Source organism: Eumetopias jubatus, unplaced genomic scaffold (assembly GCF_037043125.1).
Source record: "Eumetopias jubatus isolate StellerSeaLion01/CBP00866 unplaced genomic scaffold, mEumJub1_p1.0 scaffold_1, whole genome shotgun sequence".
Lineage (NCBI taxonomy): Eukaryota > Metazoa > Chordata > Mammalia > Carnivora > Otariidae > Eumetopias > Eumetopias jubatus.
Window position 1 is genome coordinate 196864926 of NW_028274807.1, and position 24973 is coordinate 196889898.

The window sequence follows — 24973 nt, forward strand, 5'->3', positions numbered from 1 at the left end:
ATAGTGGTAAAGTTCACTCAATGCCTTTTCAAAAACACCAGCTTTACTGCAGAGTAATTAAACTAATTACCTTTTATTTTTTATTTTAACTAATTACCTTTTAAATGTTAACTGAGAGTAAAAGACAATTACCTGAAATGAGATGGTGAAGAAGAGGAGAAAAAAGAGGTTTTGGCTAATGTTAGTATTGTTTATAGAACAAAGAAATGGAAAATAGTCCAAAAATAGAACTAAAGTGTTATATAAAGTTATTTGTATATGCTAAGGTAATCAGAAAAACAAAAACACAAACCTTTCTAAACGCCAAAAGATAGATTTTAAAAAGCGTATGTTCAAATAAAATAGATCACATAGTGAGAGACTGTGCATACACACACACACATATCAAAAACTTGTATGATATTTAGCAATATGACAAAATTGAGGGCATACCTATTGATAATATCAATAAATGTTAATGGGCTTAGTCTTCTATTAAAAGTAAAAAATGGTTCAGGTTGACTCGGAAAGCAAAACCCACTTTTGTGCTATATGTACAGGAGACCCACCTGATGGAGAGATTCTGAAAGGGTTAAAATACAAGGATGGACAAAGATATATAAAAATCAAATCAAATAGGAAAGAAAGTAGGAGTGTCAGTCTTGGCATTTCAAAAAGGTAGAATTCAGATCAGAAAGCATTATGAGATAAAAGGGTACTTGATAATGATTAAAACTGCAATGCATGGTAAAAAGAAATGGGGACCATCTACATACAGTCAGGGAGTGTTCTCCTGGATATCTTGTTTTATGAAAATAGAAAAAATGTATAAAGAATGAAGGAGGGGGGAGTATATGAATGTGTATATGTGTTCATTTTTAAAAAATAAAAGAATAAGTCTGTTTAAAAAGTTACCTGTGTGGGGAGGTGCCTGGGTGGCTCAGTGGGTTAAGCGTCTGCCTTCAGCTCGAGTCATGATCTGGGTCCTGGGATTGAGTCCTGGGATTGAGTCCCTGCCTTGGACTCCCTGCTCAGCGGGGAGCCTGCTTCTCCCTTTCCCACCGCCCCTTCCCCCACTCAACGCTCACGTGCTCTCTCACTCCGTCTCGCTCTCTCAAATAAATAAAATCTTTAAGGAAAAAAAAAGTTACCTGTGGGGAAGGAAAGAAATAGAATGAAGTGAGGGACAGGGATAGAAGCTAGATTTTCTGAATGTACCTATTTTGTAGATTTGAGTTTTGAACTATGTATTTTATACAACTGTAAAACAATTAAATTTTTAAAAAATTTCTAAAAAACAAAAGCATAGAAATGTAACTGTGTATGGAGATTGTGAAGTGACCACTCAGAGAACTATTTCTTTGAAATAGTTGAAACCAAACTGTTGGGCTTTCAGATACAATAATTTAAGTGTACATCCCTAATAGGGATGAAACATAGCAACAGCAACAGAAGTAAGCTGTCTTCAGTAATCATTGTTAGCAGCAGAGTTGATGTTATTTTGAAGTAGTGTTTGGGTCTTGTGGGATTAAGTCATAATGAAATGTGTGAGAGCTAGGGTTTTCAGCAGGAAAGAAAGGAAACAGAAGTTGGATAAATGAAGTTAATAGAAACAATGTCTTCATGAATTTGTATTGGAAGTATCAATATGAACTCCTGATGTGATTTATGTCTTTAAAAAAGGGGAAGATATTTCTTAGTTCTAGATATTGGAAGAGCCTAGAAACAAACAGTATAAAGAATATTAAAAAATGAGCACCCTCAGCACCCTAATTATGACCTCTAAATACCATTTCACTTGAATTAAGTCAGAGCTCCTTGGAGAAGGAGCCGGTTCCTGGGCTGGGGCGGGAAAGGTACAAGTACGCTGAGCCTGGGACACCGTTCATACCAAAAGTAAAAAAGATGTCAGTGACTGTTTACTAGGGTCATGTGTCAAAAAAGATTCCCTCTGGTTAAAGACAGGACAGTGTGAGCGTTAGTAGGACAACGGCTGCAATGGCCTGGAACATGTCATATGTGGTGTAGTCTATAATTTCCTAGTGAGACTTGTAAACAGAACTCTCACTGATTGCCTTTGGAGGATGCTAGGGAAGCCACTGATGATTTTGAAGGCTGGTAAATACAGGGAAAGATAAAGAGAATCAAACAAATATCCTGGCTTTTTTCTTTGAACTGCACCTCAGGGTAATGAAGTAGTTGAAGAAGTGAAATTTTTCTTTATAGAATATTTTGGTTAGTAAACAAAGGGATGATGGAAAAATCACCATTTTTAGTCCCTAATGAATCAGTGTATCATGTAGTGACCATTAAAAGCTGCTAACACCACAAAAGAAGAGACAACCAGACTGAGTATGCTTCTTGATGGACGTGATAGAAGGTTACAACTCCACTTATGAACTGTTCTCGACAGCCCCCTCAAAAAGAGTCAGATCTGAATTCGATCAAGCCTGTAGCCCTAAATATTGATTTATAGCAAATACAGAGGTCAGTGGAGCAGCTGGTTACCACCCACAGGGAGGCAACCAGTAAAAGCAGACGCAGAACTCTAAACAGACAAAAGGCTCTCTCTCAACAGCAAATACGCTGCTAGAAAGAGAGAGAGAGTGGGGAGATGGAGGGGGAGAAAGAACATACGGATTAAAAGAGACTTGAGCAATATATCAACCATTTGCAGTATCTCATTGGGATCCTGATTTGACCAAGCAAATTGGAAAAACCATTTGTGAGACATTTGGGGAAATTTAAAAATGGACTGGATATTTTTTATTGAAGAATTGTTAATTTTTAATGGTGTGATATTGTGCTTATGTAAAAAGTTATTTACTTTTAGAAATACATGCTAGGGTGCCTGGGTGACTCAGTCGGTTAAGTGTCCAACTTGTGATTTCAGCTCAGGTCATGGTCTCATGGGTCATGGGATTGAGCCCCACGTCAGGCTCTGCACTCAGCAGGGAGTCTGCTTGAGATTCTCTCTCTCCCTCTCCCTCTGTCCCTTCCCCTCTCGCATACTCTGTCTTTCTCTGTCTCTCAAATATATTAATAAAAATCTTTAGAAATACATACTGAGATTAAACTGGATGAACTTATCTGGTACAATTATATGATATTAGGAATTGGCTTTTAAATCTGTGGTTGGGTGGGGTGGACTCTGTGAGGGTGTAGATCATCACGGATTGGCAAAATATCTGTAAAGGACCAGACGGTAGATATTTTAGGCTTTACAGGCCATGTGATCCCTGTAACAGCTACCTAATGTTACCTTTGTAATGCAAAGTAGCCCCAGACAATGTGTAAACAAATGGGCATGACTGCTTTCCAATAAAACTTTAATTATAAAAATAGATAGTATGCTGAGGTTAGCCCCCAGGTTGTAGTTTGCCAACAACTCCTGGGAAGACTTGACCGTGAAGTGACAGTTGTTGAAGCTGGGGTACATGGGGTCATTATACTCTTTTCTCTACTTTTATATATATTTGAGAATTCCCATCATAAAAAAAAAAAGTAACTTTTGGATAAAATTGGGCCCACCTGAGGTGCCTGGGTGGCTCAGTTGGTTAAGCATCTGCCTTCGGCTCAGGTCATGATCCCGGGGTTGAGTCCCGCGTTGGGCTCCCTGCTCATTGGGGAGCCTGCTTCTCCCTCTCCCTCTGTCCCTCCTCTGCTTGTGCTCTCTCGCTGTCTCTCTGTCAGATAAATAAATAAAATCTTAAAAAAAAAATTGGGCCCAACTCCCTGTTACTGTATTCTCTTTGTTTTGTGTACACCTCTTATTAAACTAATCAGGAAGCAGACCTATCTAGAGGGGGATTTTTTTAAGCTCTGAAAGAAGTAATTTGTTGGACTCAGATAATAAAAGTACAGATGCATCTCTAAATCACTTTCACTGGTTTAACTTCTCTGTATTAGGTTGAGTTTAGTTTCCCTGTGTTCTGTAGCTGACATTATGAGTAGTCATTTGTTTACTCATTTATTCCCTCATCTAGGCATCAGAGATAAAGTGTCTGATTGGGATGAGTTTCTGCGGCAGACCCTGATGGGAGCATGTAGCCCTCCTGTTCCACTGCTAGAAGGCGTGAGTATTATTGCTTGCAGAATCAGTGTGGAAAACCCGTCTCATCTTCAGTGATATTTCTTGTTCAAGGAATCTTAAAATTGGTTGCTCATTTATCACTCTAAAGCAAATAAACATCTTTACTACAAACATGACAATGGGTATCGGTGGGTTTAAACTTATCCTCAGAGGTTGCCAAATGGTGCCTTACTTAGTGCCTAAAATGTTCTGAATTTGTTACTAACACATAAAAATCTAGTTTTCCAGATTCTTCTATGAAGTTGGAAAATGTGGCCTTTTGGGGCTCTGTCACCGAGCGGGTGTTGATTTTGCTTCAGGAATTTGTAATTCCCACCCCAGGTGACGTGAGACCCCCTTTTCCTTTGCTCAGAAGGCAGTGGACCTGTTGTATTCTTACTACCTACCTGCCTTCAGCAGTCCTTTTAAATTACTGTAGCTTTTGAGCTTGTTAGTGAATATAATAGAGATTTCTTGTTTTTGTGAAATCAGTTTAGTGGTTATGACATTTCTAAGTTATATTTTGTTACTTTCTGCGATAGCAGTTACATTCTTTGTGGTATATGTGAGATGCAAGGTATGAACACTCCAGTTTCTCCGCATTTTTGCCAACACTCGTTACTGTCTCTTGGTTATAGCTATGCTAGTGAGTATGAAGCGGTTTCTCATTTTGATTTGCATTTTCCTAACGACAAATGATGTTGAGTATCTTTTTCTGTACTGTTTGCCATTTGTATGTCTTTTTTTTTTTAAGATTTTATGTATTTATTTAACAGAGAGCACAAGTAGGGGGAGTGGTAGGCAGAGGGAGAGGAGAAGCAGGCTCCACACAGAGCAGGGGGAGCCCGATGCGGGACTCGATCCCAGGACCCCGGGATCACGACCTGAGCCGAAGGCAGTCGCTTAACCAACTGAGCCACCCAGGCGCCCGCCATTTGTATATCTTCTTTGGGGAAATGTCTTTGCCCATTTTTAAAATGGGTTCTCTTTTTATTATAGAATTGTAAGAGTTCCTTATATCTGATAACAAGTCCAGTCAGATACATGATTTCCAAATATTTTGTGGACTGTCTTTTCATTTTCTTAATGATATTGTTTGCAGCACAAAAGCTTATGTTGACGTAGTCCAGTTTATCTATTTTGTTGTTGCTTGTACTTTTGGTATCATATCTAATTAGGCTTTGTTCAACGCAAGGTTACAAAGATTTACTGCTATTTTTTCTATGTGTTTTATAGTTTTGATTCTTACATCTCATTCTGTGATCCATTCACATTCCCCTTTAAAATTCGATTGGTAAATACTCTATTTCCAGCTGACCTTTATATTTTATCCTCTGACTCATTTCATTATGCTTAGCCAGGGCCTGGTACACACTAAACAAACACTCAGTAAAATTTTAGAATGAATGAAATCATGAACAAATGATTTAATAGATATCCAGCTCTACATTGACCTTGATTCTGCCATCCTGATTTTTAGCTGTGAAAGTGTTCCTCCATTTTTACATATATTCTTTTGCATATATATGAATATGTAAGTGTCGCAGAGCTCTTCTTATTAGGGAAAAAATGTAAGTCTGAATATAAAGAAATGGTTAAGTGATGATATTGGAATCAGTGTTCCCTTTTATTATTGTAGCTTTTTTTTTTTTTTTTAAGATTTTATTTGAGAGAGCGAGCGAGCTCCGGGGGGGGGGGATGGACAGAGGGAGAAGGAGAAACAGGCTCCCCGCTGAGCAGGGAGCCCGATGGCGGGGCTCGATTCTAGGACCTTGGGATCATGACCTGAGCTGAAGGCAGACACTTAACCAACTGAGCCACCCAGGTGCCCCTACCTTAACTTTTAATATGTATCTACAGAGTGATGGAACTTTTCTGTTCCATCAGCATAATCAAAACACTCTGTTCATAGGAACATTGTTGTGAAATGAGTAAAAAATCAGAAACTACTGAAGTGCCATCAGTATATAAGTGGATAAATTACTGCCCATTTATAACACAGAATATCAGTAAAACAGTATAAAAGAATAAAGATTAAATGTGCTAGAATAGCTGTGATGTATTAAGTGGCAAACATGAATTGAAGAAGAGTATACAGTGCCCCCATTTTTCAAAAAACATGAGAGAGACAGACACAGGTAAATGTTGACTTGTGTGTAGAAAACCTAATCTCAGAGTGGGCGCCAAAGTGTTTATCATGGTTCTTTCTTGGAGGTGGGATTGTAGGGGATTTTGACTTTTGTCATGTTTGATTTTTTGTTTAATGGTGATCATATTTGCTTTTACAATCAGACTAATGATAACTTAAAATGTTTTACTAGATGAAATTATACAACATAGTCCTAGAGACAGAGGTCTGTTAGAATAGTTTTCTTGCATTATAAGTTGAATTTTCTTTAAGATAAACATTTTCATGTCATTTAGAAATAATACTATAGAGACTTGTATGAAATTAGGCCTTTCAGTGTCATGGCTTTGAGTGGGTAGAAATATAAAGGCTCATTGGAGATCCTTTACAGCTTGACTTTTTAAAATACTGTGTGAACTTCTCATAATCGTTTTCACCTCTTGTACCTGCAGCTCCGCAACGGGAGGAATCCTTTAGATCTCATTGCTCCAGGCTCCAGGCTAGAATGTCAAGCTTTCCGGGACTCATTAAGCACTTGGATCGTTACTGTAGTAGAAAACATTGGGGGAAGGCTGAAACTGCGTTATGAAGGACTTGAAAGTTCTGACAATTTTGAGCATTGGTTGTATTACTTGGATCCGTTTCTTCATCATGTTGGTTGGGCTGCTCAACAAGGATATGAGCTTCAGCCCCCATTAGGTGAAGAGTAATATAACATTTTTCTTTTAACTGTTACATTATTGTTATGTTTTTACTAATGTTGACGAGACTAAAAAATGTATTATTCTGTGTATTACAAAAGTGTAATAGAGATGTTGCAAAAAAACTTATATTTGATTAAGTGCCGATTTTTCTTTTGGTTTATTAATTTAGTAATTTGCCATACATCTTGTACCTTATGGACTTCTGCTCCAACTCATATTGACCTCTTACCAAAATTGAAGAAAAATTTTCTGGGTAGCATTTAGATAGAGGGGTAGGATAGGTCTTAGGATAGGTCTTGGTCCAAAGTGAATTGTTGATGAGAAGAAATAACAACGATCTCAAAAGTGGAGTTACTGTTTTAAAGCAATTTGCACTTCTTATTATGTGCTTCAGTTTGGGTGTTATATTATTTTACGGCCTGCAGCAGTCCTGATGATCTTGCTGTGGGTATTTTCACCAGGCCTACTACGCAGGCTCTGAACAGGGGACAAAGTACTGAAGTTACAGTGCAGGCTCTGAATGGAGAGGGCATAAGTGCACTGGAGTCCTTTCTTTCCCCATGGAAAGTGACTTTCTGTTTACATGAATGCTTTCAGAACAGATGTAAAATTGTACGTTCTCCTCATTTAAAATGTCCTGTCTTGTTTTACAAAAGCCATCCGGCATCTGAAAAGTGAAGCTGAGTGGCAGGAGATCCTGGCCAAAGTGAAAGAGGAGGAGGAAGAGCCATTGCCGTCATACTTATTTAAGGTAAAACCAAAATGGGATGGTGGGTGCTCACCTTCTCCCGGCAGGTCGGGCAGTCGGGGGTGGCACCGAGCACACGGCCAGCCAGCCGGCAGGTCAGTAAGGATGCCGGGGCGTCTGAAGCAGGAAGAGCTTTGAAGCCTGGAGCGATGCGCATCCTGTTATTCTTCCAAAAGTAGTCTAGGTTTTCTCCTAACATTCTCCAAAAGCATTTGAGTCTTTTCTTGTCCACTCTTAACTACATAGCCCCAGCGTGTTATCAAATAAACTTGTTCTTCTCCAGATGGCCTTTGTGTACCAAATACAGAGAGTGGGAGTACTTCCTGTGTTTTTGTTTCTGAATAATTTTTTCCAGGAAAGAAAATATAGGATTAGTTTATTTACCAGGAACTGGACAGTTCTATTTTAATTAATTAAGAGTAGTATTCAGCTATATATGAGTATAAAATGAATGTGAAAATACTGTATTTTTATTCCCTCTTGGTGTTTACATTTCAGGACAAACAAGTGATTAGCACTCATTCGTTCTCTGTAAATATGAAGTTGGAAGCTGTGGACCCCTGGTCTCCTTTTGGGATCTCTCCTGCTACAGTTGTTAAGGTAAAATGGGGGCAGCTCTTTTGGTACGAATACCTGTCAGGGTGACTGGTTTAGGAAAGTAGTTAGAGTTTTGATCGTCAGGCTCTGCTAATCTGAGCCATGTTTCTCCTAAACTGTGAGGCCAGAATGACTTCTGTGCACATTTTGCCGTTGTACTGTCCAGTTCTCTGTGGCCCAGCCAACCAAAGCTTGGGTGCCAGAGTAGTGGGGCATGGTTTTGGGGGCAGGCCTTAAGGTGTGTAACTAGAGGGGACTTACCTGGCAGGCAGGCCGTGGTGTCTGAGAAGTCTGGGCGCAGGTGACAGTGTCAGAGTCCACCCAGGTGCAGGGCTCAGTGGGGGACGTGGGGGTGGGGCAGGTGGTCTGTGTCATGAGATCTGTCCAGGATTGCTCCAGAATGGAATCCGGAGTCCAGACTCAGACTCCAATCTTTTGGAAGGCTGACAAAAGTAAGGCTTCTATTGAGTGTAAGCACAGGAGCTGGGCAGGTTGTCAGTCCCTGGTAACTCTGTTACTGGCACTGAGGCATAAGACAAGGGGTTAGTTCAGGACTTTAGAGCAGAGGCCCGCTTACCCAGAGTAGAGCCAGAAGAGAAGTGTGATTAGAGGAGTGGTCGCTTGGATGCCAAATTGTCTGATCTCTTGAGATTTAATTTTTTTTTTTTTTTGGCCTTAGGAGAAGATGATTCTAAGAACAGGGAGGGATTCTGACCCTGCAGTGGGGTCAGAAGGCCCTTTCTGGAGTCTGAGGGGCCGTGGGGTGGCAGGGAGCCAGGGCAGGTTAATAAAACCTTTTTAGCATTTGAAACTAGGCTAGGATCCAGAAATCTAATGTACAAGTTGTGGTAGACTCCTCACTCAGTCTGAACTAAAGTTTGTTTGGAGCCTAAATACTTAGATTTGGACCCAGGTTCTGCTTCTTTCTTGCTGGGTAAAATGGGACAAGTTGTTTAACCTCTTCTTAAATCCAGTTTCCTTATCTGCAAAATGGGATTGATCATGGTACCTACCTTATTATGTTGTAAGGAAGATTAAAACTGAGTTAATGCATGAAAAGCATTTAATTAAAACAGTGCCTGACACATAGGTAACCTTTATTGAGTGCTTAGTGTTATTATCCATACCCACTATGGCTATGCAGTTCTGTAACATGTTTGTCCACGCCAAGGAAATGACACACACATGTGTCCTTTCATACATGCACATGAAACCATTTGTCTGTGATGTTTGTTTGATTGTATGTGCAGGTTTTTGATGAGAAGTACTTCCTGGTGGAAATGGATGATTTGAGGCCAGAGAATCATGCACGGCGATCTTTTGTGTGCCATGCTGACAGTCCTGGTATTTTCCCCGTGCAGTGGAGTCTGAAGAATGGTTTACACATCAGCCCCCCTCCTGGTAGGTGGTGGTTCTGTTCTGAATTGTTCATCAAGGGCTTCTTTTTAAGAAGGATTTGTCAAATGGCATCACCTGGATCTTTTGTCTCTCTCTCCCTCCTCATTGCCCCAGGCTGTCCTTAACATTTTTGAGTTCCAAGACAAATATAAATGAAGGCCTCGATTCCATATATTTACATATTTACAAGTTATAAGTTAAGCTCAAAAACTCTTAAATATTCAGTATGTTCTGTCCTCCTGCCTTGACAAATATATCTTCATACTGGCCTGGGGTTTCATGCAGGTTCCTAGTTTGCTCCCTCTTGTGTCTGTTGTGAGGGCACAGAGGAGTGAGGGTAGGGTGCACAGGGAGTGTCAGGAGCTGATGTGTGAGAAAAGGCCTCAGTATCAGAGCTGGGAGGTAGGAGGCAGATGACTGACTGGTATTTAGGTTTCTGGGCATCCCCTTGGAGTGAAGCTCATCAGACTTCGGAGGAAGGTTTATGATTAAGAGCAGGACTCAGAGAAGCTGTAAGGTAGGAAAGCAGCAACTCATTTTCCTGGTATTTGCAACTTTGCAAAATAGAATTTTTTTTTTTAAGATTTTATTTAGAGTGAGCGTGTGCGTGTGAGTGGGGGGTCGGGGGAGGGGCAGAGGGAGAGAGAGTCTCAAGCAGGCTCTGCATCCAGTGCAGAGCCCACATGGGGCTCGATATCACGACCCTGAGATCATGACCTGAGCCGAAATAAAGAGTCAGATGCTTAACTGACTGAGCCACTCAGGCACCCCTGCAAAATACAATCTTTGGTCCTTTAATCAAGATTCTTAAATATGACAATGGTTGACCTTGACTGGGATTTTTAATATTTTTAAACTTACAGTATCTGGACATGTCAAATGTCTATCCAACTTTTGTATCAGCACATCAGATTATTTGATTGGCAGTCCGTGTATCCTTTATTAGTAGGCTTTTGGTGAACATAGCTTCACTTTCTAAATGGTGAATGCTGGAACACTGGGCTAAAAGTACTCTTCTGTGTTAACAAGAGTCATAAACTCAGACCCTTTTGCTGTTTATTCAGCCTCCATTCATTCAACAAACATTTGTGGAATGTTTGCTATGAGCTAGGCATTGGGCTTTGTCTGTCCCTGGGGAGACAAAAGTGAGTATGACAGTTCCTCCAAGGAGCAAGTAGGGGAAAACAGTAATGGAGTCTCCAGGTTCTCCATCAGTGAACCGAGAGTGGGCATGCCTGCCTGGTGGTGGTGGCAGGAGGGCACACGCCGGCAGGAGGACGTTCTTGCTTTGCTGAAAGGCTCTGGACATCCCAAGTTCTTTATCTTACCTGCTGCCTTTATGTGAAAAGGAAAAGCAATTATTAAAGCTCTTGGAGCTTTCAGCATTGTTATAGACAACTCCTCTGTCTCTGCAAGTAGGGGGAAAGTAGTGGATTATGAAACTGAAAATGCATCTAATTTGCTGTGAGGGATAAAGGTGGAGGCAGGGGGAGAGCGTGGTGCCAGTCTGAGGTGGGCAGAGGAGGGACTACAGAGGCCTGGGCGGCTGTCAGGTGGCATAGTGGCCCGCGGTGTGCCTGCGAGGTCCTCCGCTCTGTGCGACGGGGAGAGACTGCTCCGAAACGGCAGGGCAACTGGGTAGTCGGCGCAGCCAGGGCGTCGGGTCGGAGAGGCCTCTGCTGGCAACCGTGGTGGACTGAAGCAGGCAGTAAAGCTCAACTCTTTCTGAAATGAATTCATGACTGAGGTTATAAGAGCATTGCGATTCTGTAGAACATGAATCTGAAAACAGTGACGAGAGCATTGTGTCGGGTGTGGCTAGGATGTGTAAGGCCATAGCTTCATGAGAGGAAAAAGACGATTTGCTGTCTCTCCCTTTACAGCTTAACTTGGAAGAGAATGGAGAGTAAGACTGGATTTATTAGTACAAATCAAGTCCAGTCGTAAGTGGCTTCAATTCTTCCAGTAAACTGCCAGCAGCTAATCATATAAAGTAGTGTTGAAAATAAATGCATAGTTTGAAACTTGAAAGTTTAAAAAACGTATCTGAAGAATTTTATTATATTGCTATGGTTTGACCAGAGTTGCTCTCTTTTATAACCTGAACGATGCTTTGGATTTATAGGTGGTTTTTCCTCCTCCCTAAAATGAGCAAAGTCCTCAAACTAGCAGATGAGCAGTTGTGGGTGGACACCTGGCAGAGTGGAAGAGCTGGGCAGGCACGTGTGCTGTGAATCGTTGTTTTTGTGTCCTCACCTAGGCTACCCGGGCCAGGACTTTGATTGGGCCGACTACCTCAAACAGTGTGGTGCTGAAGCTGCTCCCCAGAGGTGCTTTCCTCCGGTGAGAACCCCGGTCCCCTCATTGCCATGCTCTGGGGCTGCAAGGCACTGCTGTGCTTTCCATGCTCACGTGGTTATTACTCAGTCCTCTCACTCAACCCAAACGAGCAGCTTGTTGCGTATAATAAAATGGTCCAGGGAAAAATTAATTGGCTGCGGAAGTTAATTTGTTAATTTAATTGGTTTTTAAAGTTTATCAGTTTTTTTATTTAGTTGAAATCATGTGCATTTTTTTAGTTCATAATTATTTTTCGTTGTTTAAAAAATATCAAAAAATGTTAAAATATTAAGTAGAAAGAAATCATTAAACTTATTTAAAAATACTTCTGTGAAAACATTACATGCATATGGCTTACAATGCCAAATGCAGTAAAAAGCTTTACAACATAAAACAACAGGTCCCTGCGCTGTCCCTTTCTGCGGTCTCCCTTTCCACGAGCACTCATTCCCATTGTTCTCACTGTTGTTCTGATATTTATACTTAAATCATTTTCAAAATAGTATGCTGCCATCTTTTGAGTCATTAATTTTAGACATGTCTATGGGTTGTATGTTATGGTAAATGAGCACTTAGCTATTTTATACTACCTTTCTCCTCTTTCTTACTTACCTCTTCTTCCTATTAGAGTTATATTATAGTTTGGGGTTAAATCTGAATTGAGTATTTACACTATGATACGCATTCATATATTATTCACAGCTGAGCACTGCATTGTTTTATGACTTTTTTATTTGTCCTCAAGTTAATAATTGCCTTGTTTTTCATAACTTAATTTTCTTTTTTTTTAAAGATTTATTGAGAGAGAGAACACAAGCTGGGGGAGGGACCAAGGGAGAGAGAGAGAGAATCCTTAAGCAGACTCCCTGCTGATCACAGAGCCCGAGACGGGGCGGGGCTTGGTCTCATGACCCTGACATCATGACCTGAGCCAGAATTAAGAGTCTGATACTCTGAAGCAAGAGGGATGCAACCTTCTTGTCAGTTTGTAATTACTTGTCCTTTCCCACCCTTTCCGGCTTCTCTTACCCACACCTGTTTTGGCAGCGGTTTTCCAGTGACTCCGGTTTATTCTTCTCAGCAGCAGCTGTCGTTTTCTGTGGGCGTGTGCGGTAGAGGAAGGCAACTGTCTCACTGACAGGAGCCCAGGAGGACCAAGAAAAGGCTGTGCAGCCAACCACTTCTGCAGAGTCTGAGATTCCGCCCTGAGCGAGATGACTATGAAGAACACTAGCACGTGGGCCTGCATCGCCGTCCCGTGTTTGGAGCGAAGGCTCGCATAGCTGCCCTGTGGCATTTCCCAGAAGTCTCTTTGGTCCAGCTAGACCTGTGTGTTTTTTCTAGTTACGGTTATTTCTTTGTATTTTAGGGTAGAAGGGTTAAAGTACAAGATATTCCATAGACACATTCTCTTTTCCTCGAGTCTGTGACCACTTAGATAACCCTGATGTAGGAACTTTGTCATTTCTAGTATTTTTCTTATAAACGTCCCTCTTAGCAACCTCCATTCTCTCTCTCCCCAGACAGGTTGCTCACTAGACTTGCCGTGAAATTTTAGGCCTGGGGACTGCCCTTCAGTGTCACTCAAGGATTTGCTTCTCCCCTTTCTTAAGATTTAAGATTCCTGTTTTGTATGTCTAACCGCCGCCTCTTTCTTGGTTTATTCCCTTGTTTGGGTGGAGCCCGTCTCCCAGTAGCTTCCTGAAATGAGACGCAAGAGAGGTAAATTTTAATAGACTTTGCATCTTTGAAAATGTCTTCATTCTATTAACTTGATTGATAGTTTGGTTCAGTGTGGAATTTTAGGTCAGAAGTTTCCTGAGCAATTTAAAAACATCATTTAGTTGTTTTCATCCTTCCAGTGGAACTGTCGAGAAGTTGAAACCTGTCCTTATTCTTGATCTTTCATAGATGATCTGCCTTTTACTCCATCCCTGGAAGGTTATAGGATCTTTGTCACCACGTTTCCTAGCCGAGCCACAGCGTGGCTTGTTGGCCTGTGTTCATTCACTTGCTGGGTACTCAGCGAGCACCTTCCCTCTAGACATTTGTTCCCCTCTGTGCTGGGAAGTGCTCTTGCGTCTCTTCTTTGATTTCCTTCCTTGCATTTTCTCTTTTCTCTTTTTCTGGATTTTCTTTTATTTGTACGTTGGCCCTCTGGATCAGACCACTTTTCCTAAACTTTATCTTTTGACCCTTCTTTAGAGTTTTTCATTTTTATTATCACATTTTTTTTTATTTTCCAGAACTATTTCTGGTCTCCGAATATTTATTTTTAATAGCGTATTATTCTTGTTTTAAAGATGTGATAGATTTTCTTATCACTCAGGGGATGTTAATTACCCCTGCCTTTTGGGAAATTTTCTTCTTGCATAAGAAGTTTTCTCCACTTTGCTTGTTTTGTCTACTTTGGTCCCTAGCTTTCATGTTTTTAGATGTCTGGTAATGCTTGGTGATCTGCTCATATTTAAGAAGGGGGGGACTAAAAGTTAAAGCCGATTGGAAGCTCTGAGCATGTGGGTGGGGCTTGTCAACCTTGAACTTCTTTTTAGGGTGGGATCTGGCTGGCCATTTGTCAGGGACACCTAAATCCATATCTTCCTGTGTTTCTTCTTGGGCTTGTCATATGGCCACATATTTCCCCATCTGCCTGGAGGGTAGAGGCAAGGGCTGGACCTCTCAGCATTCCATGTGCAAACCCCTGTTTTGGGCACTGCATGTAGCTTCCCAGCAGCTCCTGTGCCCTCCTGCCCTGGGATCGCTTGTCTCTGATCCTCTCTGGAGGATAAATCTCACCTTTTTTAGGGAAAGGGATGGGATAGTTGCTCTGGGGTGTGGAGTGGAGGAGCCAATGGTATGACCTAACTGGTTCTTAAATGTTTTCAGCATATCTTGACTATTTCTTCTCTACCTGCAGTTGCCTAGTACCTGGAGCTGCCTGTTCTTAGCCCGCTTTGCTGCCAGCTTACACTCACCCTTCTGTAATCTGCTACATTAGTTCTAGATGCTCTTCTAAATTTTAGCTTATAAAATGTTGTTATTGTCTCCTGTTACATCTGTCCTAATAGGTTCGTGTAAAAAAAAAACAAAAACAAAAAAACCCAACACTTTAGTTTTAGTGTGCTGTCAGAAGGAAGAGAAAACAATCAAATACAGTTCAGTTCTCCATTTTGACCCAGAAGTTGCAAATTTTTCAAACATATATTTTCCCTCATTCATAAGCATTATTTATCCTGACTGCCTTTTACGATACACACAGAAGTAGGAACCAGGCAGCTTATTGTGTGATCAAGCCCTTATTGGGAAGAGAAACAAACCAACAGTGGGTGAGAGCCAGTTGGTTCAGGGCACAGAGCCTTTGGTACTTCTTGTTATTGAAAACTCCTAATAACCCAGTGAGGTAAGTGTTCTCAAGGTCATCTGACAGATGAAGAAACTGAGGCAAAAAGAGGTTACACAGCTTGAGCACAGTCCCACAGGTAGCAATAATGTGGGTATACCTGACCTCAAAGACCATATACTGCTTACAGCACCAAGAGAGACAGATATTTTGACTTTAAGAAACAAAACAAAGCAAAATAAATGTAGAGCTTCAAAGTGTTACCATAGGGTTAAGTATTACTTGGACCAGGTCTCTCAGATGAGCCCATGAGTTAATACTGAGAATGTGTTTGGATTTGATCATTTATTTTCCAGTCCATTTCTGAGCATGAATTTAAGGAGAATATGAAGCTTGAGGCAGTGAACCCTCTTCTTCCCGAAGAAGTATGCGTTGCCACCATTACTGCACTGAGAGGCTCCTACCTGTGGCTCCAGCTGGAGGGTGAGTGCTGGACCCCTGAGACGCCCTCCTGCGCTGCTCTTCTCTACCCTGCCTGCTTACCTTGATGATGTGGCTTGTTAGACTGCAGCAGTTAGTTAAGTGGGGGTCTTGCTAAGACACTCGTAATTTGTAGTGCAAGATTCTTAGCTAGAAACTTCTCTTCCTGTCCTTGACTTTCAAATTTTAGGAAATGAATATAAGCAAAAAGCCTTCATTGCAGAGTCTCCTGTTTTCTTGAAGGAAAAGTAGAAGTCAGATGGCATATGTTTTGATGTAACCAGAATATATAAGCATGAGCATTAACATGTAGCTCATTTAAGAGAGATTTTGTTTGCCCCTAACCAATAGAACCAAAAAATATGTAAAATAGAAAAGATATACTAAAAGTAATGTTCAATGATTGGATGGGTTTGTGGATGGAAAGCATTATGTGAGCACTCAGCACTGCAGTTACTGAATATAGCCTGGGCTTCTTTCTTATTTGGCTACCAAATAGACTTGGTACCTACTCTTTCCATTTTGTAGAATTGGCATTTAATGCAGATGTCGGGGACAGTATTGAATCTACCCCTGCTGAGCAGCATCACTTCCCGAATTGACTTCACTGGTCTACCTTCTAGCTTGTTCCCAAGGGCCAGAATTAATGTTCTCATTGAGTAGAACTGTCACTGTTGCCTTTCGTTTTCCAGTTATTTCATGGAATTGACTATATTTGTCAGCCATCTGAATGATACTGCTGGTAGTTGCAGTTGCTTACTTGCTGTTCTGTAACTAGGGGTCACCCTGTATGCCCACTACCCATTTTCTTTTTCTTTTTTTTTTTTTAAAGATTTTATTTATTTATTTTTTGAAAGAGAAAAAGAGACAGCATGAGGGAGGGAGAAGGGCAGAGGGAAGGCAGAGGGAAAGAGAGAATCTCAAGCAGACACCCCGCCGAGCAAAGAGCCTGACGCGGGGCTTGATCCCATGACCCTGAGATCATGACCTGAGCCGAAACCAAGAGTTGGATGCTTAACCAACTGAGCCGCCCAGGCACCCCCATTTTCGTTTTTGTACAGGTATGCATAGGGCATATTTAATTTTTTTCCTTAATGTTTGTCAATATGAAAAAGTATGACTTGTGTAAAAGGAACTTGCTCAGGAGATTGTGTCTGCATTCCTGCAGCGGTAGAATATTGTCTAGAAAGTAGTTTATGAAGAAGGCTGTTTAATGGTCTAAAACTTGTTTTTAATCTAACAGGTTCTAAGAAGCCCATACCAGAATGTATTGTGAGTGTGGAATCCATGGATATATTTCCTTTGGGCTGGTGTGAAACCAATGGCCATCCCCTCAGCGCCCCTCGCCGAGCACGAGGTAGCTGTCTATGTCTGGGCCAGGGGGCTGATCCTGTGTGACTACTTCCAAATTAGGATGAATCTGGACATTTCAGAGAAAAACAAAGTGGTGTTCTGGTTGTCTGTTCCTGCATAGGAAATCACTTATTGTAACAAGAATGGATTATCTTAGTGGTTTCTGCGGGTCAGGAATCTAGGTGCTCTGGATCCAGGCCCCTCATGAGCCTGCAGTCAAGGTGTCAGCCAGGACTCCAGCCATCTCAGGCCCCACAGTGGGGAGGATCTCCTGCCACGTAGCAAGAGTCATTCCCTCCTGGCTCTTGGCCTGAGGGCCTCAGTTCCTTGCTGGCTGTTGGTCGGAGGCTTCCCTCAGTTTCTTGCCACGTGGCCCTCTTTGTCAGGGAGCCCACAACTTGGCAGTTGGCTTCTATCAGAGCCAGCCAAGAAGAGAGGAAGAGAGGTAGAGAGGTTGAGGAAGGTGGAAGCCAGAGTGTTTTTGTAACCTAACCTTAAAAGTGTTGTCCCACCCCACTCTCCCTTTTAAAAACAGCTTTATTGAATACGTCATTTATATAACGTAAAATTTGATCCTATAATCCAGTGGTTTTTGGTGTATTCATGGAGTTGTGCAACTGTCACCACAGAACATTTGAAAACATTTGCATCGTCTCAGAAAGAAGCCCCGTACCCCTTGGCAGTCGCCTTTTTACCTCCTGCCCCCCAGCCCTAGTTTTCCTGCTGTGTACAGGTTTGTCTAATCTGGAAACTTCCTGTGGAATCATGCAACATGTGATCTTTGGGGATGGGCTTCCTTCACTCTGCATAATGTTTTCAGAGTTCATCCTGTGTATTTTTAGTGATATTGCATCGTAGTGATAGGCCACATTTTCTTTATCTGGGTCTCAGTGGATGGACATTTGGGTTGTTTCCATTCCTTAGTGGTTATGAGTAACGCTGCTGTATCATTTGTCTGCAGGCTTTTATGTGGACGTATGTTTTCATTTCTTGAGTGTAACGCTGTGTTTAACACTTTGAGGAACTGTTAGACCCTTTTCGTCCCCACCAGCACTGTGTGAGCATCCCACTTTCTCCACATGACTTTCTGATTTTTTTGTTTGCTTGTTTGTTTTTTGGGTTTGTTGTTGTTGTTTGTTGGGTGGTTTTTTGTTTGTTTCTTTTTTATAATAGCCATGCTGGTGGGTATAGGATGGTATCTTACTGTGGTCCAGATTTGCATTTTCTTAACCATTAGCTATGTTGAGCAGCTTTTCATATGCTTATTGATACTGGTATACTTTCAAGAAATGTCTATTCAAGTCTTTTGCCCATTTTTTTAATTGGGTTTTTTGTTGTTGCTGAGTTGTAGGATTTTGTTATATATTTTAGATATTAATCCCTTCCTTATCAGGTATATGATTTGCAAATATTTTCTCCCATTCTGTGGGTTGCCTTTTCTCTCTCTTGATGGTGTCCTTTGATGCACAGAAGTTTTAAATCTTGATGTAGTCCAATTAATTTTTTCTTTTGTTGTCTCTGCTTTTGGTGTCATATCTAAGAAATCGTTGCCAAATCTGATGTCATGAAGATTTTCCCTTATGTTGTCTTCTAAGAGTTTTATAGTTTTAGCCTTTGTGTTTAGGTCTTTCTAAAAAATTTTTATTTTAAAAAATTGTCTTATTTTTTATTTTTTTAAAGATTTTATTTATTTGACAGAGAATGAGAGAGCATAAGCGGGGGGAGGGGCAGAGGGAGAGGGAGAAGCTGACTCCCCACTGAGCAGGGAGCCCGACCTGGGGCTTGATCTCAGGACACTGGGATCATGACCTGAGCTGAAGGCAGATGCTTAACTGACTGAGCCACCCAGGCGCCCCTTTAGGTCTTTTTTTAAAACTTTTTTTTTTTTTTTTTTAGAGAGAGAGTGTGAGGGAAGGGGAGGGGCAGAGGGAGAGAGACAAAGAGAATCTCAAGCAGGCTCAACACCCAGCACAGAGCCCAATGTAGGGCTTGATCTCATGACCCTGAGATCATGACCTGAGCCAAAACCAAGAGTCAGACTCTTAACCGACTGAGCCACCCAGGCGTCCCTATGTTTAAGTCTTTGATCCATTTGGAGTTAATTTTTGTATATCGTATAATGTAAGAGTCCAACTTCATTAATGTGGGTAGTCAGTTTTCCTAGCTCTATTTGTTAAAAAGGCTGTACTTGACCCATTGAACGGTCTTGACATCCTTGCCCAAATCAGTTTTTCTTTTGAATATCTTTTCTTGTGTAGAAAATATTCATAGGAGTCGATGGATTTAAGAGCCTTGCAAATATTATTTTTGGTCTTTGTTTAAAGACTCCTCCTACCCAGAAAATGTGCCTCAGTCTAGATACTCAGATATATCAGCACTTAATTCATAGTACTTACTAGTTAAATATACATATGACTGGGTTTTAAATATGCTAATGTTAGCTTAATATATATATATAACTTTTCCTTTGTTTATTTTTCTTGACATTTATAGTTTTGTTTTCTTCTTACAGTACACAAACAGAGGAAAATTGCAGTGGTTCAACCAGAAAAACAGTAAGTAATATACTAGTATGTTTGAACAGTTGACATTTGAAAGTTAGAATATCTAGAAAAAGAAACCACTATTTTCAGAGAGTATATCTCATATGTTATTTTCTCAGGTAGAAGCATAATTCTTTAATTCAGCTTTTGATAGGTTACATACTTTTACTTACACCATATGCATTTTCTGAAATGGCATTATATACAAAAGGGTAAAATACCTTCTCAAGATGTTCCCACCAGTTGAGTTTTCTTTGGCTTTTAGAGCCTGAAAGCATTTGCATAAGAGAGGAAATAGAATCTCTGTACTGTTATTTGTTAAGGAAGAGCAAAAATTATAAATTAGGATATGATATGATTTGTCACAATGAAAAAAAACTTGAGGTGGAAGATAGTGGCTCTGAAAGAAAAGGTGCACTCAGGTGTGCCTTTGTGTTCTTTTGGGAAACCCTTTATACCGTCATACATAGCCTTTGAGAAGCGATTTAATTAGTGATGCCTTAAAAATACATGTACATGTGTGTTTGTAAACACTGGGTTTTCAAATCTGTATTAGTTTGCACAACCTGCCATAACAAAGTACTACTGACTGGGTGGGTCAGACAACAGAAAGTAGTTTTCTCCCAGTTCTGCAGGCTGGGAGTCTGAGGTCAAAGTGCCAACCTGATTTGGTTCTGGCTGGGCTCTCTTCCTGCGTCCTCACATGGCAGGGCCAGCTGGAAGGGAGAGCCAGCCCTCCTAGATCAGAGTCACGCCTTTATTTACCTCATAAGAGCTCTATCTCCAGACACAGTCACAGTGGGGCTTCAGGGAATGAATTTTAAGGGGACACAATTTAGTCTATAGCAAATTCTGTGTAAGTTAGGGCTGCTTCTGTGGCTGTGTGAGTAATAAAACTGATAGCAGAAGTGGGGAGAGAGGCCACAGAATTCAGTTCCAGGTAGAGAAGTGAGATAGCAATGTCAACAATCTGGCCTTGGATTTCTCCTTGACTTAGTTGTCGAGACGAATCCAAAGTTTTAGTCACGAAGTAGTCTAAAAATGAGAAGTTAGCCTTTTTCATTGATTGCTGCATATAGAATAATTCTCTGATCTTTAAAACATAATTTGTCTTTAGTTTTGAAACCGATAGCAGAAAATAGACCCTTATAAGGAATGTTTTTGTTCTTTGACTATTGAAAAAGATGAAAAATGTGTTTATGGTTTGAGAATCCCAGAAGGAATTCTATAATTTGTTGCTCACATGAATGAAAGTTGATTTGAATATGAAGTATTACAGACTGTTGGCTCATTAAACCATGTACATAGTTTTAAAAACAATTGTTAAAAAAATAAAAGTGTGATCAGGGAAGCACCTTCTGTTACACAGTTTGCAGTCTGCCACATTTGCTTAGATTTGAAGGAAACGAACCTTCACACTTCACTGACCTTAAGGATTATCTTACTATTTTGTTGTGTTATCTTGACCCAGAATACCATCCTCCAGGACTGTCCATGAGGGCCTGAAGAATCAGGAGCTGAACTCCACAGACTCAGGTATAAGTAAGTGTAGGCAGCCTTACGGAAATGAGAACCTTCTGTTTCTTTTAATGGACTGTATCTGAAACAATACATTTGATTTATAGGATGTAGCTTCACAGAGGGGTCTCTTAATGATGACTTTAAAGACTTATAATTGTCTAAGGTGTGTTTAATTTAATAATTATCTTTAGGATGATATTTCTGTCCATTTATAGTTATAACTATTCTCTCCTGATCACTTGTTGGGTGCCAAGGGCTCTGGAGGGGTCAATATTCTCATCCCTGAGTTTAGATGAAGAATCAGGGCCTTTCTAGACGGTGCACTCTCTTAAGCTGGGTGGTTGAGAGGTGGATGTTTATTGTTCTTTAAACACTTTCTGCGATATACACATTATGCTACACATTTCACAATTAAAAAAATAAAGCACTGGAAAAATAGATTGTCCCAGAGGCAATGCCTGATGAATGAAGCAAGAATCATTGCTGGAGGCCAAAGCCTTTTGTCAGGGCGTCTCTCCCTGGAACTGCTCTCGGCTCCGCCTTTGCTGGTATGTATGCTTAGCATCTTGGCTGTGTGTATTCTAGCACAGATTATGCATTTGGATGGCATTTAGTAAATGCCTAGAAAAGAAAAGAAATCAAAACTCAGGCCACACAGCTTTATGAATAGATGGGTCAAAAATGTAATTCGGCTCTTTCTCAAGTTCAAAACTCACACTTTTGTCTTTTCCACTCACTGCCTTCTCATTCTCTCTCTTACAGATAGAGGATCAGGGCCTTTTCAAAAAGTAATTACCTTCATTATAATAACCAGTTTGCTATACTTGTTTACTTTTATTTCCTTATGGCTCTTTATAGAACTTATCCCTGTGTTTAACAGGCATGATGACAGTGGCATCATTGTTTTATTCATGATATTAAAGGGAAGGTATTTAAACTTTCTCTACTCAATAGGTGATTGGCATGTAACTGCTAAAGAAGTACCCTTCTATTTCTAGTTTTCTAGGAACCTTGGTCATAAACACATGTTCACCTTGACAAAATAATTTTTCCTTAGCATTGGATGATCATATGATTTTTCTGTCTAAGCTTATTAATGTGGTGAATCTCAGTGATAGCTTTTTTTTCTAATGTTGAATCATCTTTACATTGCTAGGATAACTCTTACTTGACCATAATGGTATCTTTTGAGTACCCAGCAGAATAGCATTATTAGTAAATATCTTTTTTAAAATTACCCTTTTTTATATTGAGATATAATTGACATACAACATTATATTAGTTTCAGATGTACAACGTAGTGATTTGCAGTATTTGTATATATTGCAGAATGGTCACCACAGTAAGTCTGGTTAACATCCACCACCACATAGTTACAATTTTTTTTCCTTGGGATGAGAACTTTTAAGATCTCTTCTCTTAGCAGTGTTCAGATGTATAATACAGTAATATTACCGCTACCCTCACCATGCTGCTACATTACATCCCCAGGACTTATTTATAACTGGAGGTTTGTACCTTTTGACCACCTTCACTCCCTACCCCTGCCTCCGGCAACCACCAGCCTATTCTCTGTGTCTGTGAGTTGGAGTCTTCTTGTTTAAATCGCATATATAAGTGAGATCATATGATATTTGTCTTTCTCGGTCTGACTTATTTCACTTAGTGAGTAAACTCAGGGTCCATTCATGGTGTCACAAATGGCAGGATTTCTTTTTTTTAAATGGCTGAATAATATTCCATTCTTTATCTGTCCATGGACACTCAGGTTGCTTCCATATCTTGACTATTGTAAATAATGCTGCAGTGAACGTGGCGAGGGTGGGGGTAGATATCTTTTCAAGTTCGTATTTTTGTTTCCTTCAGATAAATTCCACCCGAAGTGGAATTACTGGATCACAGGATAGTTCTCTTTAACTTTTTGAGGAACTTCCATACTGTTCTTCAGAGTGGCCGTACCAGTTTTCATTCCCGTGGTGTACCAGTGTTCTCTTTTCTCCACGTCTTCATCAACACTTATTATTTCTTGTCTTTTTGATAATAGCCATTCTAACAGGTGTGAGGTGATAGCTCATTGTGGTTTTGATTTGGTATCAAAAGGTAAGGTGAATTAAAAAAGTAAGGCAAGTCTTTAAAACTTTGGAATTAAGACACTGATATTTCCCAAGTGACTTCAGCCATGTTCTTTTTTGGTTTGTGTTTTGTCATAGTTCTGGTCACCCTGGAAACAGTCTGAGACTGATATTTGCATGCAGGAGTGTCACTGGGGAGTGCTTTTGGGGAACAGCTGCAGGGGCGGAGGGCAGGATTGGGCAGAGGGAGAAGTTGAGTTGCAGTGCTGTTTGTAACAGAAGTTTCTTCCAGCCCACAAGGGAGCCTTTAAGCTGGTGTGGCCACTCACAGTCATCCCTGGTTGAGGCGTAATGGCCACACCTTTGTACTCCCTTTTGGTCAGTTACTAGAAGTGGGCTGCAGCTCCCTGCCTACTCACAAAGGGGTGGGACCTTGGGCAAGGTGCCTCTCTCCTAGTGAGAGGGTAGGCTGAGGCTAATTCCAGGATAACGTCCAGCTGAGAGCCGTAAGCTGCCCATACTACCAGCAGGGGGGAGCATACGGGGGCCTGAATCCTAAAGAGGGGGATCTGGGTGGCAGAGTTCAGATGGAGAAATGGGCGTCCACGTGCTGACTGACCTCTGTGCTGAGACTGCGTTCTTAGTTCCAGAGTGAACATTCTGTGCTTCAGGATCCTGGCAGCAGTGGGCAGTGCACACATTCCCTTTCCCAAAACAGTGTCCATCAGCAGGGCTTCTCTCTGCTTTAGTGTCTTTGAATTTCGTATATTTATTAGTGGAATTGCCGACTACGATGAGGGAATAAAAAAACATTATATTGAAGTATAGCATTCACATGGAAAAATAGAGGGGTCTCTATGCCCATGTAACACCCCACAGTACTTAAAGAACTTAGAGATGTGTTCATAGCATACTTCCAGCCTTCGGAGGAATCCCAGATGTGGGAGGGTACCTACCTCATAGAGCACTGTTGACATGCTAGTTTGGTGGTTTTAAGGGGACAAACTGTAGTTCTGGAAAATGTTAATCATCACTGCCTAGAAACATTCCAGAATAGATTATTGAATAGTTGACTTTCAAGAATCATCATGGGTTCTCATGGGGAGCCTGGGCACTCAGTTGGTTAAGCATTTGACTCTTGATTTTGGTGCAGATCATGATCTCAGGGTCATGAGCTCAAGCCCCATATGGGGCTCGTCGCTGAGTGGGGAGTCTGCTTAAGATTCTCTCTCCCTCTTCCTCTGCCCCTCCCCCTGCTTACATACATGCACACGTGCTCTCTATCTCTTAAAAAAAAAAAAGAATCCTCATGACTTTTTTTTTTTTAATTCATTTTTTTAAGAGTTGTTTTCTTTTTAAAGGTTTTATTTATTTGAGAGAGAGAGCGTGTGTGCTGGCTGGGGGAGGGGCAGAGGGAATCTCAAGCAGACTCTGTGCTGAATGTGGAGCGACCCCGAGATCATGACCTGAACCAAAATCATGAGCCCAATGCTCAACCGACTGAGCCACCCACGGCGCCCATCATCATGGGTTCTTAAAGTCAATCCTTTACTTCCTTTATTGATAGAAGTGTGAGTCTCTGAAATAGTGTCACATTAACCCTGAAGTCAGTCTACATGTAATTCAGGCTGTTGTTTGATGTGGGCAGAGTGATGAGCTCTGTAATAGAGTTGTTGTAAGTCTAAGGTATTTCAAGGG

General features: G+C 40.9%; 1 protein-coding gene across 2 annotated transcripts in view; it reads left to right on the top strand.

Annotated features, from left to right (window-relative positions):
* Positions 1-24973, top strand: part of SFMBT1 (Scm like with four mbt domains 1) — a 125945-nt gene that overhangs the window by 85865 nt on the left and 15107 nt on the right. The window contains exons 6-15 of one of the 2 annotated variants that reach the window (XM_028124500.2): positions 3966-4054; positions 6632-6878; positions 7540-7634; positions 8130-8231; positions 9479-9629; positions 11887-11969; positions 15663-15789; positions 17030-17143; positions 19652-19694; positions 21154-21224. In XM_028124500.2, the coding sequence (XP_027980301.1) occupies positions 3966-4054; positions 6632-6878; positions 7540-7634; positions 8130-8231; positions 9479-9629; positions 11887-11969; positions 15663-15789; positions 17030-17143; positions 19652-19694; positions 21154-21224 (1122 nt within the window). The remainder of the gene's footprint in view (positions 1-3965; positions 4055-6631; positions 6879-7539; positions 7635-8129; positions 8232-9478; positions 9630-11886; positions 11970-15662; positions 15790-17029; positions 17144-19651; positions 19695-21153; positions 21225-24973) is intronic. The other variant, XM_028124502.2, reaches the window with a different exon arrangement.